The 18,885-nt window shown below is 42.2% G+C and overlaps 2 protein-coding genes across 5 annotated transcripts in view; one reads left to right on the forward strand and one right to left on the reverse strand.

Moving 5' to 3' along the window:
* The first annotated feature begins 1,641 nt into the window (after positions 1–1,641).
* On the forward strand, positions 1,642–4,300 carry kcnj11 (potassium inwardly rectifying channel subfamily J member 11). The gene has a single exon (XM_061721441.1). The coding sequence runs from the start codon at positions 2,054–2,056 to the stop codon at positions 3,218–3,220; it is 1,167 nt and encodes a 388-aa protein (XP_061577425.1). The 5' UTR covers positions 1,642–2,053; the 3' UTR covers positions 3,221–4,300.
* A 2,259-nt stretch (positions 4,301–6,559) lies between these two features.
* mob2a (MOB kinase activator 2a) overlaps positions 6,560–18,885 on the reverse strand; it is a 67,997-nt gene continuing 55,671 nt past the window's right edge. For all 4 annotated transcript variants that reach the window (XM_061721445.1, XM_061721442.1, XM_061721443.1 and 1 more), the window contains exons 2-5: positions 16,170–16,330; positions 13,943–14,036; positions 10,132–10,256; positions 6,560–8,446 (exon numbers count right to left, since the gene is read on the reverse strand). In XM_061721445.1, coding sequence (XP_061577429.1) covers positions 8,133–8,446; positions 10,132–10,256; positions 13,943–14,036; positions 16,170–16,330 — 694 coding nt within the window. In that variant the 3' untranslated portion in view covers positions 6,560–8,132. The remainder of the gene's footprint in view (positions 8,447–10,131; positions 10,257–13,942; positions 14,037–16,169; positions 16,331–18,885) is intronic.

Raw genomic sequence — 18,885 nt, forward strand, 5'->3', positions numbered from 1 at the left:
GTACAGTAGCGTACACAACGCTGGGAACGTAGCGCCGCTGGACACTGTTTGTGAGGGGACTGTTTAGCAGTAGTGATGCACCGATTGTTCGGTAACCGAAATTGTTCGGCCGAAAATGGCAAAAAAACACTTTCGGTGTTCGGTGGAATAAGTGGGGAAAAAAACTAACAATTAATAACGGCGTTGTAAAATAAGGAAATAGACTGGCCGCTCCCGTAACTGTTGCACACCACAAACATAAATCGTTGGCCAACCAAAAAGTAACCACATAAGAATTTGACCTAACATTCACCAGGAGGTGGAACCAAAACAACATAATGCTGGGAAATTAAAAAATGTTCAGTTTTTTTATGTTCAATAAATATTTTCTACTTTGTAATTTTGTAAAAGATGTTTTTCTTTGAAAAGCATGCCTAAATCAAATTTATTTGATATGCATCCTCCTCATGACAGTAAAATAGGCCATTCTAAGCCAATTTACTGCAGCAATTCCTTTCCAAATCATTAGAAAATGTGGTTAACACCCAGTTGTGCATGAAAAAAAAAATACTGTGATATACCGTGAAACTGATATAATTTTGAAAAATACCGTGATATAAATTTTTGGTCATACCGCCCAGCACTACGATCAATCATATTAGCAGGCTGGTCAGGACCTGGTGCTGAAGTGAGAATCACATGATGCTGCCCCTTTACACGGATGGAGGAAAGAGCCAATCAGATTGTAAAACGCGGGGCTGGTTATTCCTCTCTGCGTTCATGTTTGAGCCTCCTGAGGTTCAGTAACCTGAGAATGATTTACAGTAGGCTCCTCCGTCCTATATTTAAACCATTATATAGAGTATATGAGCTGCCTGCAGCATTAAGACTGCACAACCGCCCACGTCTCATGCCTGCCCCGCTTTCTCATTCAGCCTCTTTCACGCATGACTGCTGCGCCTTTGTTGCGCTGCATGACGCGGAATCAGGCGCGCTGCTGCTGCTGCGCCCGGGAGTTAAAGAGAGGCTGCTGAGATGCAGCCACGACGCACCGGGAGAAACGAGCAACCACTAAGACGCACAATATCGCAATCAAGACAATTGTAATTCACGGGAAGGACATGAAACGGATGGTGGGGGAGGGACCGCCTCTCCACACCACCACGTCTCCATCTCACGTTACCGAGCTGTGGTGGGGTGTCGAGGTAATCACGGGACCCACAGCGCCACGTGAGCTCTCATCTTCATCCAAATATGACAGAACTATGCTGGGAGACCGATGAACGCCCATGCATCACCGTTTTATCTCCGAATCCGTCTTTACGCACAAGGCCATGCGCGCCCCGGCACCGGTGAGGGGCTGAGGATCCACGGTGAGAGGCTGAGTGGATCCACGGTGAGGGGCTGAGTGGATCCACGGTGAGGGGCTGAGTGGATCCACAGTGAGAGGCTGAGGATCCACGGTGAGGGGCTGAGTGGATCCACGGTGAGGGGCTGAGTGGATCCACGGTGAGGGGCTGAGTGGATCCACGGTGAGGCTGAGTGGATCCACGGTGAGGGGCTGAGTGGATCCACGGTGAGGGGCTGAGTGGATCCACGGTGAGGGGCTGAGTGGATCCGGTGAAGGGCTGAGGATCCACGGTGAGGGGCTGAGTGGATCCACGGTGAGGAGCTGAGTGGATCCACGGTGAGGAGCTGTGGATCCACGGTGAGGGGCTGAGTGGATCCACGGTGAGGGGCTGCGTGCCACAGCTCCCTCGGTGAGTGACGGCGGCAGCTGCTGCTGGAGCACGAACCCCCTCATGGGACGACGCAGTCCTGCAGCGCCTGATCTGGAGGCAACGTGAGGAGCGCGCATAACTCCAGAAAACGGACGACTGCAAGGTCCCCCGACCCTCCCCTGACCTCCCCCCACCCCCGCTCCCGCTCCCCCTGCGCGCACCGACAGCTGCCGAAGCGCAGACACCGGGGAACTTGGAGAGGTCAGAAAGCCGCCGTGGACGGAGGGGAAGAATCCATCGGCACTTGTCCCTTCCAAAGCCCAAAGACTGTGGACACGTAGCATGGGAGCGAAATGTTGTCCAGGAAAGGACTCATTCCGGAGGATTACCTGCTCACCCGGCTGGCCGAGGACGTCCTGCTGCAGCCCAAGTTCAAGGCCAGTCAGGGGAAGGCGCGCTTCGTCTCCAAGAACGGCACCTGCAACGTAGCGCACACCAACATCCGAGAGCAGGGTCGGTTCCTGCAGGACGTGTTCACCACGCTGGTGGATTTAAAATGGCTCCACACGCTCATCATCTTCACCATGTCTTTCCTGTGCAGCTGGCTCCTTTTCGGGATGGTGTGGTGGCTCGTCGCCTTTGCGCACGGCGACCTGGACCAGAGAGGGGACGACTTCGTCCCGTGCGTCACGGACATCCACTCCTTCTCGTCCGCGTTCCTCTTCTCCATAGAGGTGCAGGTGACCATCGGCTTCGGCGGCCGCATGATCACGGAGGAGTGCGCGTCCGCCATCATCATCCTGATCGTGCAGAACATCGTGGGGCTGATCATCAACGCCATCATGCTGGGCTGCATCTTCATGAAGACGGCGCAGGCGCACCGGCGCGCAGAGACGCTCATCTTCAGCAAGCACGCCGTCATCTCGCTGCGCAACAAGAAGCTGTGCTTCATGGTGCGCATCGGGGACCTGAGGAAGAGCATGATCATCAGCGCCACCGTGCGGATGCAGGTGGTGAGGAGGAGCACCACCGACGAGGGGGAGCTGGTGCCGCTGGACCAGATCGACATCCACATGGATAACCCGGTTGGCACCAACGGGATCTTCCTGGTGTCCCCCCTCATCATCTCCCACGTCATGGACAAGGACAGCCCCCTGTACGGGCTGTCCCCGCAAGACCTGCAGCACGACCACGTGGAGGTGATCGTGGTGCTGGAGGGCGTGGTGGAGACCACCGGCATCACCACGCAGGCGCGCACCTCCTACGTGTCGGAGGAGATCCTGTGGGGCCAACGCTTCGTGCCCACGGTGTCCGAGGAGGACGGCATGTACGCGGTGGACTACTCCAAGTTCGGCAACACCGTGAAGGTGCCCACGCCCTGCTGCAGCGCCCGGCAGCTGGACGAGGCCGGCGGCCTGCGGGGCTTCAGGATGAGCGAGGGCGGCCCCCTGCGGGCCTCCGTGAGGAGACGGAGGGGCTGCAGCGTGGGGGCCCGCAGGTCCAGGGTGGAGATCCTCTGAGACCCACCATTAGGGTTGCCACCTTTCAGAAATAGAAATAAGGGACACCCCGATTTCAGCAGCGCAGGGCCAAAAAAAAGGGACATCCCCAAAACGTCTAAACTGCATAGAAATGTGTTTATTTTATATGAAAAAACAAAATGATTTGATTTTAAGTTTAAATTGCTTTAATAGCACTGAACTTGCATGACTGTACAGACCGCCAACCATACTAGCAGCTGAAATAGCCTCCTATGTATGTCCACATCAGCCCAGATGTAGAATAACAAGTGAAGGTCGGAAAATTAGAATATGGTGTAAAGTTAATTTATTTCAATAATTCAACTTAAAAGGTGAAACTAATATATTACCTAGTCTTATTACATGCAAAGCAGATATGTTAAGCATTTATTTGTTATAATCTTGATGATTGAATTGTTTATTGATTAAAATATTCTAATTTTTTGATATTTTTTATTTGGGGTTTTCATAAACTGTGAGACTTAATCATCCAAATTATAACAAATAAAGGCTTGAAATATCTCACTTTGAATGCAGTGGGAAATAATACATTCACCAATAGTTGAATTTACCACGAATGAAGTTTTGCAATATATTCAAATGTTCAGACCTTCACCTGTATATCATGACATCAATTAATAAGGGCATAATATGTGTCCGTATTGGTTCAATACGGAACGCAACTTTTAATTCCCAATTACGTAAAAATTCTGTATTTCAAGGGACGGGTGGCGACCCTACCCACCATGGTCCGCAGGTCCAGGGTGGAGAACCTCTGAGGCCTCCTGCATGACCACGGACTGTTTAGAAAAAAATAAAGATGATTGAATAATCAAATCTTAGTTATTGTATAACAAATATTTTACGGATTATAAATAATCAATAATCCACATCAGCTTTACCAACTCAGTGGGATGTACACACATTGACTTGTTCTACTCAGGGTCCTCAGATCAATGCACAAGGGCAGGCTGGGACTGGAGGACGCGAGTCCTGGTGTCCAGAGTGAGCTGTCTTTTATAATTGTGAGTGACTGCATGGATTTGAAATGAATAAAAGAGGTGTTTTTATTTAAACATGTGCCGAGTGGGTGGTCAGAGTTCTGGGAGTCACCAGGAATTACATTTATTCATGTACTGTCTATGTATCTTTTTATTATCTTTATTTTACTACTTTTCTGCTTCTAATCTCAACATTTTTGAAACAAATGTTTCACTTTTCAACTCTTAATATACATTTGTTTGAGAAGTCAGTAGAAACAATGAAAAATACACTATTATCAATCACCGCACTTAAATATGGACATAAATTCAACATTTAAAAGATCAAACTCTTGAAGCCCTGATATTTATAGAGGGTGTTGTTGTGATATGTTCATTTTGGTATATAATGAACTATATAAATTGAGTTATTTTATATCGTTTAGAGCTTCATGCAGGAACAGCAGATATGCCTGAGGGCCTGTGGGCTGATTACAAGTAACTGGAACAAATCCACCTGAAGCCTTTCTACTTTTCCTTTAAGTGTTATTTTTCTTGAGATAATAGATAATTTGACGATTTATTTAATGACATTAAACCATGTGTCATTTTATTTTTTTTGGTGGTCGTAGTTGTCAGTGATTGCACTTTGGTTTTTCCAAAAGATCAAGAGAAAACTCAGCAGCTGCTGCTTTAACCTCAAGCAGCAGGTTGTATATGACGAGTTTATTATCTGCAGGGAAAACTATACAGGCTGGTCCTTCCTGTTGCTGCACAGCTCCAAGCGGTCCCCTGCTCAAAATCCAGGGTGAGGACCGTCTGTACGACTATGAGGCTCCAAAGGAGAAAAAAAAAGGGCAATTCAGCTGCTTTTTAGACCCGGTCTAGTTCAAAGCAACATTACTCGGTGATGAATGAATACATTAATTTCTTCATCTGTGAAGCTTTTATTCAATGTGTTAAAATGTAGGAGAAGTAATGAATCAATTTACCTGTACCTTTGAGACCAGCATTGACCAGGTCCCAGACAGAACCACATTTTACTGCTCAAATGTACAGTAGATTTACATCCACATCTGACATTAGAGACTATAAAACAGCAGTTGGTGACTTGTGAAACTTTTGCTCCATCTGTGAAAATGCAAAATAAAGAAAGGTTGTGTTTCTCCATTTAGTCTCATCTTAAAATAACTTAATCCAGGTTGACGCAGTGTCAAAATTGTGGTTTTTGAACTGGACCTTGCCTAAGGTAGTTAGTTATAAACACAAGAACATGGACTTTTTCTTTGCATTTTCACAAATGGAATAAAAGGTTTTACAAAATAAACTACATTTTCAATAGTCTTACCATCCTAAAGATGATTTAACCATTAAAGTACTGGTTCTTGAACTGGACCTTGTGTAGGTGCTCCGGCTTCCTCCTGCAGCTAGAAAACAATAATTTTAGATGGACTGGTGATTGTGGTTGTCTCGTACGGCCGATGGTTGTGAGGGCGTGATGGACGCCACGTCTCACGTGAGACTGACTGATAAAGACTCCTGTGACCCTGAAGAGGCTCAATCTGGTATAGAAATTAGACTTTGTAATATTTATTGATTAAAGTTGTTAAACAAATGAGGTGGAGTAAACAGTACATTACTTCCTTCAAAAAATTTATAAAATAAAAATATTGGAGTGGATGTGCAAATATATTAATAAAAATTAATCTCACATACACTTCAAATAACTCAGCTGTAGTACCTGTAGCTGGGAGTTCTTAACCACCATAATAACGCAATAATGTTATTTTATACACTTTAGTTACACGTTTATGATGTATTAAGTTTAGGGCACTTCAATATTCTTTAAGCTTTTTTTAATTGTCCTGAATATTTCTACACCTCAGTATTGTAACTGTTATTTAAATACCAGATCCAAGCGCTGCTTCCCCTCCTGGGACTGAGCCTGGACTTATATGAAGCATTAGGTCAGATATGTGAGGTGTGCTCTCAGGTGCTTCCAAGTTTGTCTTCCTGAGCAGCTGTGCTGCCGTTTCTCATGTCCTATCAGTTAAAGATCTGTAAAAAGCTTAATTACTTTCATTATCTATTATTTTGCTACATCATAGTTCAAGTCTCAAATATGCAGCTAAGGTGCAACATAAGCTGCCTGTTATTCAAGCCCGAACTGACACACGGACCAATCACCTACTCAAAACTCCTCCGCAGAGACACAAAACTGTTTTTAAGAGCCAGAAACTCAAAACAAGAGTTCAAGCTGACTTGTACTCTTGTTTTAAGATTGATTTTTCCCTCCCAACTAGCTTACTATTAATGGACATACAACAATCACACGTGTAATAAAAACACAGAGAAAGGGTGGCATTTCTCTCTTTTATTAGATTATAATCCGCAGATCTTAAAATATTAAATTGCTTTTAACTTAGTTAATAATTAAAATACATAAAAATGAGCCAGAACCAAGGAACCCTGCAAAAAATGGAAAAAAAAAAGAGAAAATAAATAAAAAAGGAGAATTATAAATCCAATCCTCCTCCATACAGAGGCTATATCTGACAGAACCCGCTTGTGATTCTTTGTACAGTAAAGTCCAAGCAGACTGTGCATTTTCTATACATGTGATGATAAACTTGTTATTTCCAAACTTTTTTTCCTCTGATAATATTTTTTAAAAAACCAAATTCAAGAGGGGACTGGAAGAAAATAAAAGCTGAAAGGTTTTAGTCTTGCACTGGGAGCACTGGTGATTATACAGCAGAGCAGGGTCACACCAGTACTTCCACCCCTCCCGTCCGTCCGTCCGTCCGTCCGTCTCCACGTCGCCTCTACGGGCCTGCAGACATGACCTCATGTCTTTGTCCTCCTGTGCTGCTGAGTGGGTGGAGTGGGTGCTGGAGGTTTAAGGGGCTACTGTTGCTGTGCTGAACTCCCCCACACAACCACCGTTCCCCTTAAATGGGCCCAGCGTTGCTTTAAACATCAACTCTGATCAGATTAAACATCTACAATCTTGAGATTTTCTTTTCCTCCCCGTGTGTGCTGCGTTGTCTACACGTGCGCTGCCCTCTACAGGTAGGCTGTGGGACATGTATGTTAAGCGTTCACCGGGGTCTTATGTGAATATACCGTACTGAAACACGATTAACATCTGTCGTCGAGACGACTGGGTAGTCTGGTGAACAAAGGACAGAGAATGAAAGTGAGAGTTTGCTTCTCTCTGGCAGCAGTGATTTATTCTCTCAGGTCCTGAGTAGGAAGCGCTTTTTATCTTCTCCCACGCAAACAACCCAAACAGTGATTGGCTAGCGTCGCCCCATCCAGGCAGTATCGCGGCGCCCTACGGGCCAGCGTTAACGGCCTGGCACCTGCAGGAGGCGCCCTGCTGCTGGAGGAGGGGAGGACGAGCTCGCAGGTGAGCAGAGACGCCTCTTCTCCACACGTTAACAACACTGTACAATAGTAAGTCGAAGCAAAGCAGAGCTCCCCTTCCTGCACTCTATGTTAGGTAGAGGACAGAGGGGGGCCGACAGACGCGCTGCACCGCCCCCCTCCAAAAATAAAACTGAATAAAACTTCCGACAAAAATAAAATATGACCAAAAGGAAAAAAAAAAATACAATAAAATAAAATATACACATACTTGTTTTGTTCCTAGTTTAGATTGCAGAGAAGATGGGAGGGATTTGTCCCTGGGAGGAACGCTCACGCCAATTCCTGCTGGCGTGACAAATCCCTCCCTGCCACCCCAAACCCTCAGAAACCCCTCCCCCTGTCCTTCCAGCTGGTTTGGTTGGTGTCATAGCGAAATATAAGGGTAGTGGAAGGTCTCTTAAGTCCTGCTCGCACCGAGGAAGGGGGCCGGGCTGTTTTCCTTCTCTCCTCTATCTTATCTTTTATCACCCCCGGGGCTGCCGTCTCGCCACAGCCCCTGCTCATCTCTCTGTCACGTGGTTTTGTGAAGAAGGGGATGGTGCTGAAGCCGGGGCGGAGGGGGCCGGCGTGGGCGGAGGCGCGGGGCTGCAGAGGATTTCGGACAGGTCGTCCATGATACAGGTCTCCTTGGGATCGACCAGGTTGAATTCCCTTACGAAAACGATGAAATGTGCATACAGAGTGTTCAAGTGGCCCTGCAGGTCCATAGCCACCGTCTCTTTAAAGTGCGCCCAGTAGAGGTGAGCCAGCACGTGGAACAGGTACCGGCAGATCTTCTTTACCAAGGACTCAAACGAGTTTGGAAACTCCTTGCCTGGAGGGAGTCGAGGGAGAACAAGAGGACAGGTCAGACAGGTTTAGGAACAAGAGCCACCGTGAGGCAGAAACGGGGAGAAAAACGTCTCACGTTCATTATGTCGCCATGCTACTGCTGGGGGTTTTCACTGTTTGGACACAGTTTGTAAAAAAGACCAAACTAGATTTGTCTTTGTATTGAACCACACAGGTCTCACTAGGGTTGCCACCTTTCAGAAATAGAAATAAGGGACGCCCTGATTTCAGCAGCGCAGGAGCCAAAAAAAAGCCCCAAAACTTCTAAACTGAATAAAAATGTGTTTATTTTATATGAAAAAAAAAATGCTTTGATTTAAAGTTTAAAATGCTTTAATAGCATTGAACTTTCATGACTGTAGAGACAGACAACCATATAGCAACTGAAATATCCTCCTATGCTACGTATGTCCACATCAGCCCAGATGTATAATATAGCTACAGGTGAAGAATATTGTGTAAAAGTTAATTTATTTCAATAATTCAACTAGAATATGGTGTACAAGTTAATTTATTTCAATAATTCAACTAGAATATGGTGTACAAGTCAATTTATTTCAATAATTCAACTAGAATATGGTGTAAAAGTTCATTTATTTCAATAATTCAACTAGAATATGGTGTAAAAGTTAATTTATTTCAATAATTCAACTAGAATATGGTGTAAAAGTTAATTTACTTCAATAATTCAACTAGAATATGGTGTACAAGTTAATTTATTTCAATAATTCAACTAGAATATGGTGTACAAGTCAATTTATTTCAATAATTCAACTAGAATATGGTGTAAAAGTTCATTTATTTCAATAATTCAACTAGAATATGGTGTAAAAGTTAATTTATTTCAATAATTCAACTAGAATATGGTGTAAAAGTTAATTTACTTCAATAATTCAACTAGAATATGGTGTAAAAGTTAATTTATTTCAATAATTCAACTAGAAAATGGTGTAAAAGTTAACTTATTCCAATAATTCAACTAGAATATGGTGTACAAGTTAATTTATTTCAATAATTCAACTAGAATATGGTGTAAAAGTTAATTTATTTCAATAATTCAACTAGAATATGGTGTAAAAGTTAATTTATTTCAATAATTCAACTAGAATATGGTGTAAAAGTTAACTTATTTCAATAATTCAACTAGAATATGGTGTAAAAGTTAATTTATTTCAATAATTCAACTAGAATATGGTGTAAAGGTTAATTTATTTCAATAATTCAACTAGAATATGGTGTAAAGGTTAATTTATTTCAATAATTCAACTAGAATATGGTGTAAAAATTAATGAAAATACGGTACAAATCGTGTCCCGTATTAGTTCAATACGGGACGCAACATTTCTTTCTCAAATAAAAGGACAATTCCGTATTTTACGGGACGGGTGGCAACCCTAGGTCTCACAGCTCTGGATCAGGATCTGCTTCACTGACCAGTCTGTTCGGTGTGTTTTGCTCTAGTGTTCTTTATTTTCCAGGTACATCCTCTCATCACTACTGGCTGATGCAGTTGGCCACATCAAATCTCTCAAAACACAATCATTAATCTGTTCCTGCTGTTTATCAATGGACCTCTGTAAGTTGATCTTTCACACCCCCAGCAGCAGGGGGCAGCGCAGCATCAGTCTAACACTTCAGATGTGTGCTGCGCTAGTGGAAGATACTCACCATATTTTGTGGGAAAGATTTCCTCATCTGTGACCAGTTTCTGACAAAGACTCATTACAAAGTCAACATACTGAGGAGCAGTGCACTTGGACTTCTTCCCCCTCTCATCATACCAGTAGTATATTCTGCAGAGAGAAAAAAAAGACAAAATCATCAGCCTTCCTGTTGTCTCATGTGTTTCATAAAAAAGATACTTAAAGATCAATAATTACACAACTGTGAACCTTAAAATAACATACAAAGGAACGTTTGTCGACGCTCAGACAAAGAGACCAGTGGAAAAGCAAATGAATAAGCAGAAAGATGAATAAACACAGACACACGACTTGTGAGAAACCCCACCAGCTCTGTTTCCTCATTCAGGAAAAACCCGAAATGTCTTTTTTGGATGAAACGTCTCGTGAAGCAGGAAACTAAATGACTAAACGCACAAACTATTATTTCCCCCACTCCCTGAGATTTAATTTCCTGATTAGGCCAAGTGGCCTTCTCTTGATGGGTCACTGAACCATCCTTGGTCCTCAGGGTCAGATCCAACATTTCCATATGGGCCGACTCAGATCACTGAATAGTGGACGGACCAGAAGTTCAGTTAACTAATCGTCTAACAGGAAGCTGCACTGAGACGGTCACGCTGGCAGGTCCGTCAGCAGACACCCTGGAGAAGGATGGATGAGCAGCGGGTAGGTAACAGCAGATCAGACTAGTGAAGCTGGAGCTTAATGAGCTGGACGGTAGTAGTCGTCAGGCTCATAAATGTAAAAGACTGGCGAGTGCAGGTCCAGATGTGTCGTGTGTGTTGGGTTGGGCCGTTATTGGGCCAGACGAATGCTGAGCAACGTGAAGCGTCCACATCAGCATCCTCCTGACTCACAGCTCTCCAACACACTTACTCACACGGAGCTAGACGCACCACCCAGACGTGCTGACGTCATGCAGATGTGGACAGATATAGTTTAAGGCAGTGGTTCCCAAACTTTCTGTGCCCAAGGCACACCAAAGGACAAATAAAAATTTCAAGGCACACCTATTGTGCAAAATAGCCTTATAACACGTGTTCACTGATCACTAATATCATCTGTTTATCTGTTAAGTTTATTATTTACTAATGCCAAATAAGATATGACAAAGACAACTATTCTACTCATGAAATATTTATTAACAAAATACTTCACAAAAATATTTAAACTTTATCAAATTGGGCTTCATCAAACACACCCATTTCAGGAGGATTTTTTTAAAATAGTTTTTAGATAAAGAGTTTGCCTCTGTATTATGGAATGAGTGCATTCAAAGTAGTATATAGTAAATTAAAATAATTATTTTTGTCTAGTTGTATACTATATTGCAGTAGGCTATGGTTGTCACAAAATCCCACGGCACACTTGGACTTGCCTCAAGGCACACCAGTGTGCCGCGGCACACAGTTTGGGAACCACTGGTTTAAGGTATGACTGAACAGCAGCGCGACAGTTTTCTTATTTTCTTAAAAAGAACAAATAACAAAAGACTATAGCTTTGATTTGAGCATAAAGCAGCATAAACCAGTACCAACCGTAAGTCTCCAACTCTAATGATTGCAGTAACTACCCCCACCCACCACCCTCTCTTACAAAATGGGTCTAAATAGCTCCTAAATGGTTACCGTTCCCTCAGAGCTCATGGAAACATTTTCTTCCAAAAATAGTTCTGGGCTTCGCCTGTGGGCAGGGGCGCTGACGCTGTTGCAACTGCGGCTCCGTCAGTTTTCACCACAGAGGGGGTGCGGCTGCCAGGTCCTGCTCGGGCAGGAAGAGGCGGAGTGCAGCGCAGCAGGCAGCGGAGGAAGGTGCAGTCATAAATGTGGAGCCTACTGCCACAATAAGGACAATTAATCCCCGAGAGGAGCTGTGTGTGACGAACTATACGCATTAGTTCAAGTCTCGTTTTTCCTACGGATTTAGTCATTATTTCTGTTTTCTGTGGCTGAACAGAGGAAAATGCTAAAACATGTTCATCTGCTCCGTTTCCCTCTCCGCTGACATAATCAAGGCAGAGCACGCTTGTTTCTTTCATTTCTCAAAGGGTGCAGGGTCAGAAAGAGGAGCTCCCAGTGACAGCAGTGGAAAAACCCACCGTTTGCTGAGATGTTAACTCATCCAGCTTCCTTCTTAGAGCTAATCTGTCACATTGCCATCCGTCAATGGCTGTGTGGTTTATGACCGTCATAGTTTTTGGCGAATGTGTGCCCTTGCAGACAGCATGTCATCTGTTATGAGTATTGGGAATTGGGGCTGATCAGGTTTTACCGCCGTTTAGCGAACGTGACAGGAATAAAGGCCTCTCTTGAACCAAGGGTTCATAAATTAAGACAGGGCCACACCCTGACAGGGTAAACTAGTTAGATAAATACTTAAAGGTAGTTACCTCCCTTCTGTTGACACTCTGAATGCACTACCATGTTTTCATGCTGGACACATTGCAGTGAAGATGTGCTTACTTTGTTGGAGAGACCTACAGCTACAAAACGCCTCTGAAAATGTGACTTCTTTCTTTTGTTTAAACATTTGTGGGCCATCGTTTCAACGAGCTAAAGAAAAAAGGTTGATCAGCTATTCAATCCGCTTACATAGGATTGAGTTATACTGTGAGTTATACTCTCGGGTTGGATGGTCTTCTCTTGCCACCCGAAGGCTCAGTCATTGCTATACTTTTATATATAAAGCAATGCTTGGTCTGCTGCCTTCTTACATTTGCTGCTTGATTGTGCAGAGAAGTCCTGGTTCTTACTTGCTGCGTTCACAAGACTACCTGTTGCTCTCTGTTCCTTTTGCCAGAACTGAACTGGGCAAAAGAGCCTTTGTTTATTCTGCTCCTTCAGCCTGGAACACATTACAAGATTATTGGAGGCTAACAGAGTTAATTTCTCTCAGAAATTTTAAATCTAAATTGAAAATACTTGAGGCCGACTCCATTACATGTACCTGTTTTTTGTGATTTGCTTGCTTTTTTAATTTAATTTTAATTGTATTTTATCTGTTGGTGTTTTCCGTCATTTATAACTATGTGTTGTAATTGCTGCTGCCTATCTTGGCCAGGTCTCCCTTGGAAAAGAGGTTTTTAATCTCAATGGGATTTTCCTGGTTAAATAAAGGTTAAATAAAAAAAAAATTTACCATTCATGTATACTTGTACAAGGAAAGAAGTGTAATTCAACAGCCTGGCTAAGTTATGATCATCGCTCAGCTAAAGTGTGCATGCAAACCTACTGAATAAATCAGTTTTTGGGTTCACAGCTGAGTTCAACTGCTAACTACTTGATCAGAGCGAAGGAAGTGGATGTCAAGTTTTTTGAACATCAAGTGTACTTGCACAATAAATGTGTTCATTATGTGGAGTTGTGTCTTGACTAGATCAAGCTGCTACGTGTGAGAAAACTAGTACTATATGGAAGATATTTGGTATAAAAAATAACTGAGAGGTAATGTTAACTTATCTCTGACCTCGATGTACTTATACAGTGTGAGGCACAAGCTTACAGACAAAAGACAAAAGACAAAAAAACTCCCTTACTCAGTATAATTCTGTTCTGACATAAATTCAGCCAGAGTACATAAAAGCGGTCCATCCTGCACACTTCCAGATGGTCTGTGTGCGTTAGTTTAAAAACCAATATTAGCCTGGGCACTCTGTCTGGACCGGCAGGTCCTCACTGACCCTTGATAGTGTCCTTTAATGAATAAACCAACGGGACACTAGATTTCCGATGAATAAACCAGCGAGTCTCTGCAGGTGAGCTATGAATTAAGCAGAAGTGTGGGATATAACTTACGTGTTGCAGGCTGTCATGGCCTGACAGGTGTCCCCAGTGCAGAACTCTGAGATGGTGCTGTACTGCAGGTTAATAAGATTGAAGAACGTCGTTGCTGTGGAAGACACACACGATGCAGAACACAGCATGTTATTTATTACACGCCATCTACCGTACAGGAATAAGGCAGATCATTTACAAGTTCTCATATCGCATGAATGAGTGATTTTAACACTGCCGGATCATTAGAGGAGCATTTTTGTTATTACACCATTACGCCACCGCCTTGCTGCAACAGTGGAGTGGGATTTGACCGCAGCTCCGATGTCAATATAGTTCTTATATGCAAATCTGTTTCACAACTAGTAGTGCTGCATGACACCAAAGTAAAGGAAACCTAGAGGCTATTTAAAAGTGTCAGAGCAGCCCAAAACACTTTGGCACATGTTAGATGAAGCAGACGTGTGGTGTTTTACTGATTGGACAAGATTCCTTCTTTTGAGAGTTTAGTCAAAGCTTGTAACAATCATGAAAACTGTCTAAGGAAATGTGTTGTCAACAAAAGGCTGTACACATTATAGTCTCTTAACTAGCTAAGATCCTAATCAATCAACGGGCTGTCTGAGATAAAGAGAACAGCTTTTTGTTATTAAGCATTTTAATCAATTCATTCTGAAGTATACTGAGAATAAAAAAAACAAACATTCAGTGGTGGACAGTAACAGAGTAAATTTACTTGAGTACTGTACTTAAGTACATATCCAGAGGATTTGTACTTTACTTGAGTATTAGATTTCTTTGGTACTTATTACTCTTACTTGAATACATTTCCAAGACAAATATATTTACTTTTACTCGAGTACATTTCCAGGAAGGCTGAAAAGTACTCGTTACTTTCAGGTCTGCTCTTTTTTCTTCTAATATAGGTAGAATAATCCATGCAGAGCATTTGTAGTTCAAGAGTTAATTCTCAGAAACAAGAGTTAAAAGATCCTTAAATTAATTTAGAACAAATATAGTAATTTACTGATGTGTAAAATAAGAAATTTACTCTTACTCTTACTTAAAGTAAATTTAAAAGCCTCGGTTTTTTCTTGTTTTTTCTTGTTTTTTAAATTTAAAAGCATTTACTTTTGGATACTTAAGTTCCTTTAAAAGCAAGTACTTTTCTACTTTTACTCGAGTAATATTTTGACTGAGCTACTTTTACTTGTAACAGAGTAAATTTTGACCAGTAGTATTTGTACTCTTACTCAAGTACTGGGGTCGAGTACTCTGTCCACCTCTGCAAACAAACCTGGAAGCCATTTAAATGTGTGATATGAAGCTCATTCACACTTAATTTTAAGACGTTTCAGCTCATTTGAACTTTTAGTAGTTATAACATCAAAAGTTATAAAACTTCCATCAATTTGCTTCACTTAAACTTACAAATCTGGGGTCTCACACTGAAAAGTAAAAGAATACAATAGTCAAAACATATTTGTTTTGATTAATAAAGTAACAGCCAAGTTAGAAAATGGAGTGTTGTTTGAGGAGAATTGTGTAATTCAAATCTTTGATTAATTAGTATAAAAAAAAAGAAAAAAATGCTGAATTCCAGTGCTGGATTCCAGTAAAAAGCTAATTGGTGACAGATACAAGTCGACACCAGCAGCTTCAGACAAGTTCAAATGCATGTGAAATCGTGCCCCATCTAAATCAGATTACAACAAAACACAAATAAAAGTACCAGTTTTTCCCCCTCGTGCAGGCATCTGGCTGGTGTGTGTGCACATTAAAGCAAAGTCAAGACGACAGACGGTAAAACATCTGGACATGAACCGATCTGCAGGCAGCTCACAAAATGCTGCTTATAATGACACTTTTCAGTGTCAGTTAAAACTGAGACTGACAGTGAGCGATGTTGTTTCGAGGAAGTCGTGTGATGGTATTTGGAAACTCTGAATGCAGCGCCAGGCCTGGATTGTGTTAAACGTTTGGATCGCTTAAACTGCTGAGAGATCTTATCTCTATATTAGTGAATGCAGATATTTTTTTGGGCCTGTGGAGTTATTTTTTTTAATGCTTATGCCAGGACAATAGTCTTACTTCTTATCTTTACAATGACGGAAATTAATTGTTTCTAAGTGCTTAAATTACAGAAGTGGTTTCTATTTACTGTAAAAGACGTCATACCGGGTTCTGTGTTGAACTCTTTGGGCTATTACTTCATACTGCATTTACATCTATAATCACAGTCACTCACTGTTGCTGGCGAGCCATTCGTTGAGGTCAATCTCTCTGGGCAGCACCACCAATTCCTTCAAGTCAAAGTCCACCACACGGATCTTCGTGAAATCTGGCTCCAAGTACTGCTTTTTCTCTTCTGCCGGTGGCTTCTTCCCATTTGGCTTCGTCTTCGACTTCCTGCAAACAGAGCGAACGACGACAGGTTAAGGAGCTGTAGAGGTATTGATAGGACAAATGAAAAGTCGAGGGATGTGCAAAAAAAAAAAAAAACCAACAAGATTTCAAACACGAGAGTGCTGGAAAAATGGTAAATTTATTTTAAAAATGAATGGTGTAAGTAGGGCTGTTCGATTTTGCCCAAAAATAAAATCTCGATTTTTTTCTCTCAAAATCCGATTTTCGATTACGATTATTTTGTGAATTGACAAAAGGCCAAGAAATGATTTCAAATATGCTGTTTTTTTATTGCACATCTGCCCCAAAATGAATGAATAAGTGAAAAATCGATTTTACGAGTTTCACGTTTTAACATCGTTCTAATTACATAATCGCGATTACGATTTAAAATCGATTAATCGAACAGCCCTAGGTGTAAGTATTCAGAAACAATGTAAGCACAGACTGGACTGCTGCCGGAGGGATTTTCCAAACCTCCCTTAAAAACAAAAGGAAAAGCAACAGCATCCAACCAGATTTTCAAGTAACACTAGTCCGATAGTGACCAAATACAGAGAAGGAAGCAGTGTATGTCTAGTCAGTAATATTCAGTTGGTAAGTGGGGAGTTGCATAAACTCTGATATAAACATGATCTACTCCACAGATTTTTCAAACATGAAGATTGAACCTAAAGCGATTTCAAAAAGATAGCAGAAATAGGCGTTTTTAAAACAAAGATACATTGACTTTTGCTCTAGGTAGAAGGGGGAAAAAAAGTCTTAAAAAAGGACCACACAAAGAATCATCTGTCGCGGTATCTGATTCCTTTAAGCAGACCCCTGACCTTACATTAGGTATATGGCTTCCATATAGACGCCCGTCCCCAGTATGTTGTACTTCCACTGCTAGTTTTAGCACTGGGATGTCATATCACACCCTTCCTTCACTTCCAGGGCTGTGACCTCTCCTCCCCCAGCCCTTTTCTCTGTATCTGTCTGTCTATCAGTGGAGGGAGTGCAGTCTAAGGTCAAAGGTTGAACAGCGTGACACAGAATACAGACTAATGCAACAGGCTTGCCACACAAAGTTCCCCCTTCATGGCTTTACACGTTAGGATCATACTCGATGAGTACTTTGTTGCTGACATATACCTTATCATTCTCAATAGGGCTGCAATTAAAACTTAACCTTGCAGGAGAGTGCTTGGGAGTTTTTACTATTGTTTGCCTTTTAAAACTTGTCTAGCTTGAGAGATTGAAAATAGAGTGAACAAATGAAAGGGAGGACAAGGATAGAGGGGGAGAGGAATGGAGAGAACTGCTAGATCAACGCAGGCCTAACTGATATCCATGGGAACTAATAAACACTTTCAAAACATGACAGGGCCGAGAGGCACGAGGCCTCTTGGCTAGAGCATGCTGTTCAAAAGCAGCGTGCAGTTTAATGCTTTCTCCAGGAAGAGTCGCCATGCTTTCCATCTCCGCAAACAAGGAAAGGCATGTCAACACGTGGGTGCACACAGAGCCTTCAACCTTTTACTTTGTAAATGTTTTAAGATCTCCCTCTTCACATGTTTGGAGTTCTCTAGTTTGTCTTTTGGGAGAAATGCGCTCTAGGATTCCTGGGAAGACTTTTGGGATTGAGGGACTCACAATTGCACAATCAGGTTCAAACTAATATAACGTTGCTTCAGATTTGTTGGATAATGATTCATCAAGCCATTCTGCTCTTCCAGTCACGCTCCACCTGAGCTTGTTGTGGCCTCATTTAACATCCAAGGACACTGCAAATAACACTGCTGGCTAATTATTAATGGATGACCACTCACTTTCTGTTTCACCTCCTTTCCCTTGTTACTTCCCTCCCGATTTCGTGTCTCAAAATCCAAGGCTTTTCCTTGTTTTGTTTCATTTCCCCCTCCATTGTGGCTGCAGGTTCACCTGTGTAAATAACCCATAAAAAAGGGCCAACAGCCTCAGGTCCCATCTTTGCCCGTCTCTACTGTTCCCAAACTAACATTAACCCTAGGGCTGTGCGATTAATCGATTTTAAATCTAAATCGGATTTATTAATCAAAATCGATGTTAAAAAAGGAAAATCGGAAAATCAATGTTCCTTTTTTGCAGCTGGCTGCATTACAGACAGAGCGCGTCTAGTCATCTTTGTTTGGTCAAGAAAATTGTAAATGTTGTCACTTTACTAAACTCAAGGAGGATTTACAGTATCTTTCAATTGCACTTCATTCCCAATAGGGAAATTTGTTTGCTATTTTTCTTTAAAAATAAAGATAAAATATTTTAAACAATTTATTCCATTGGTCTTTTGTAGTTTTACCAAAAAAAAAAATCGAAAATCGGGTTTTCAGAGAAAAAAAAAAAAAATCGGGATTTTATTTTTGTCCAAAATCGCCCAGCCCTAATTAACCCCAATCATTTCTTCTCATCTTGGCCTGTTTCCTCACTTCCCTGCATAGTAAGGGGGGAGGCTCTAGGTGTTCTGTCATATGAAATACCTTTAGCTGAGGGAAAAGCTTCAACTGCAGATGTGGTCAGTTCTCACGAATTTTCAGTTTCTT

Source organism: Cololabis saira, chromosome 5 (assembly GCF_033807715.1).
Source record: "Cololabis saira isolate AMF1-May2022 chromosome 5, fColSai1.1, whole genome shotgun sequence".
NCBI lineage: Eukaryota > Metazoa > Chordata > Actinopteri > Beloniformes > Belonidae > Cololabis > Cololabis saira.

Bases quoted from the DNA above. Each gene is read 5' to 3' on its own strand.
- kcnj11 (XM_061721441.1), top strand. From the start codon at position 2,054: ATGTTGTCCAGGAAAGGACTCATTCCGGAGGATTACCTGCTCACCCGG.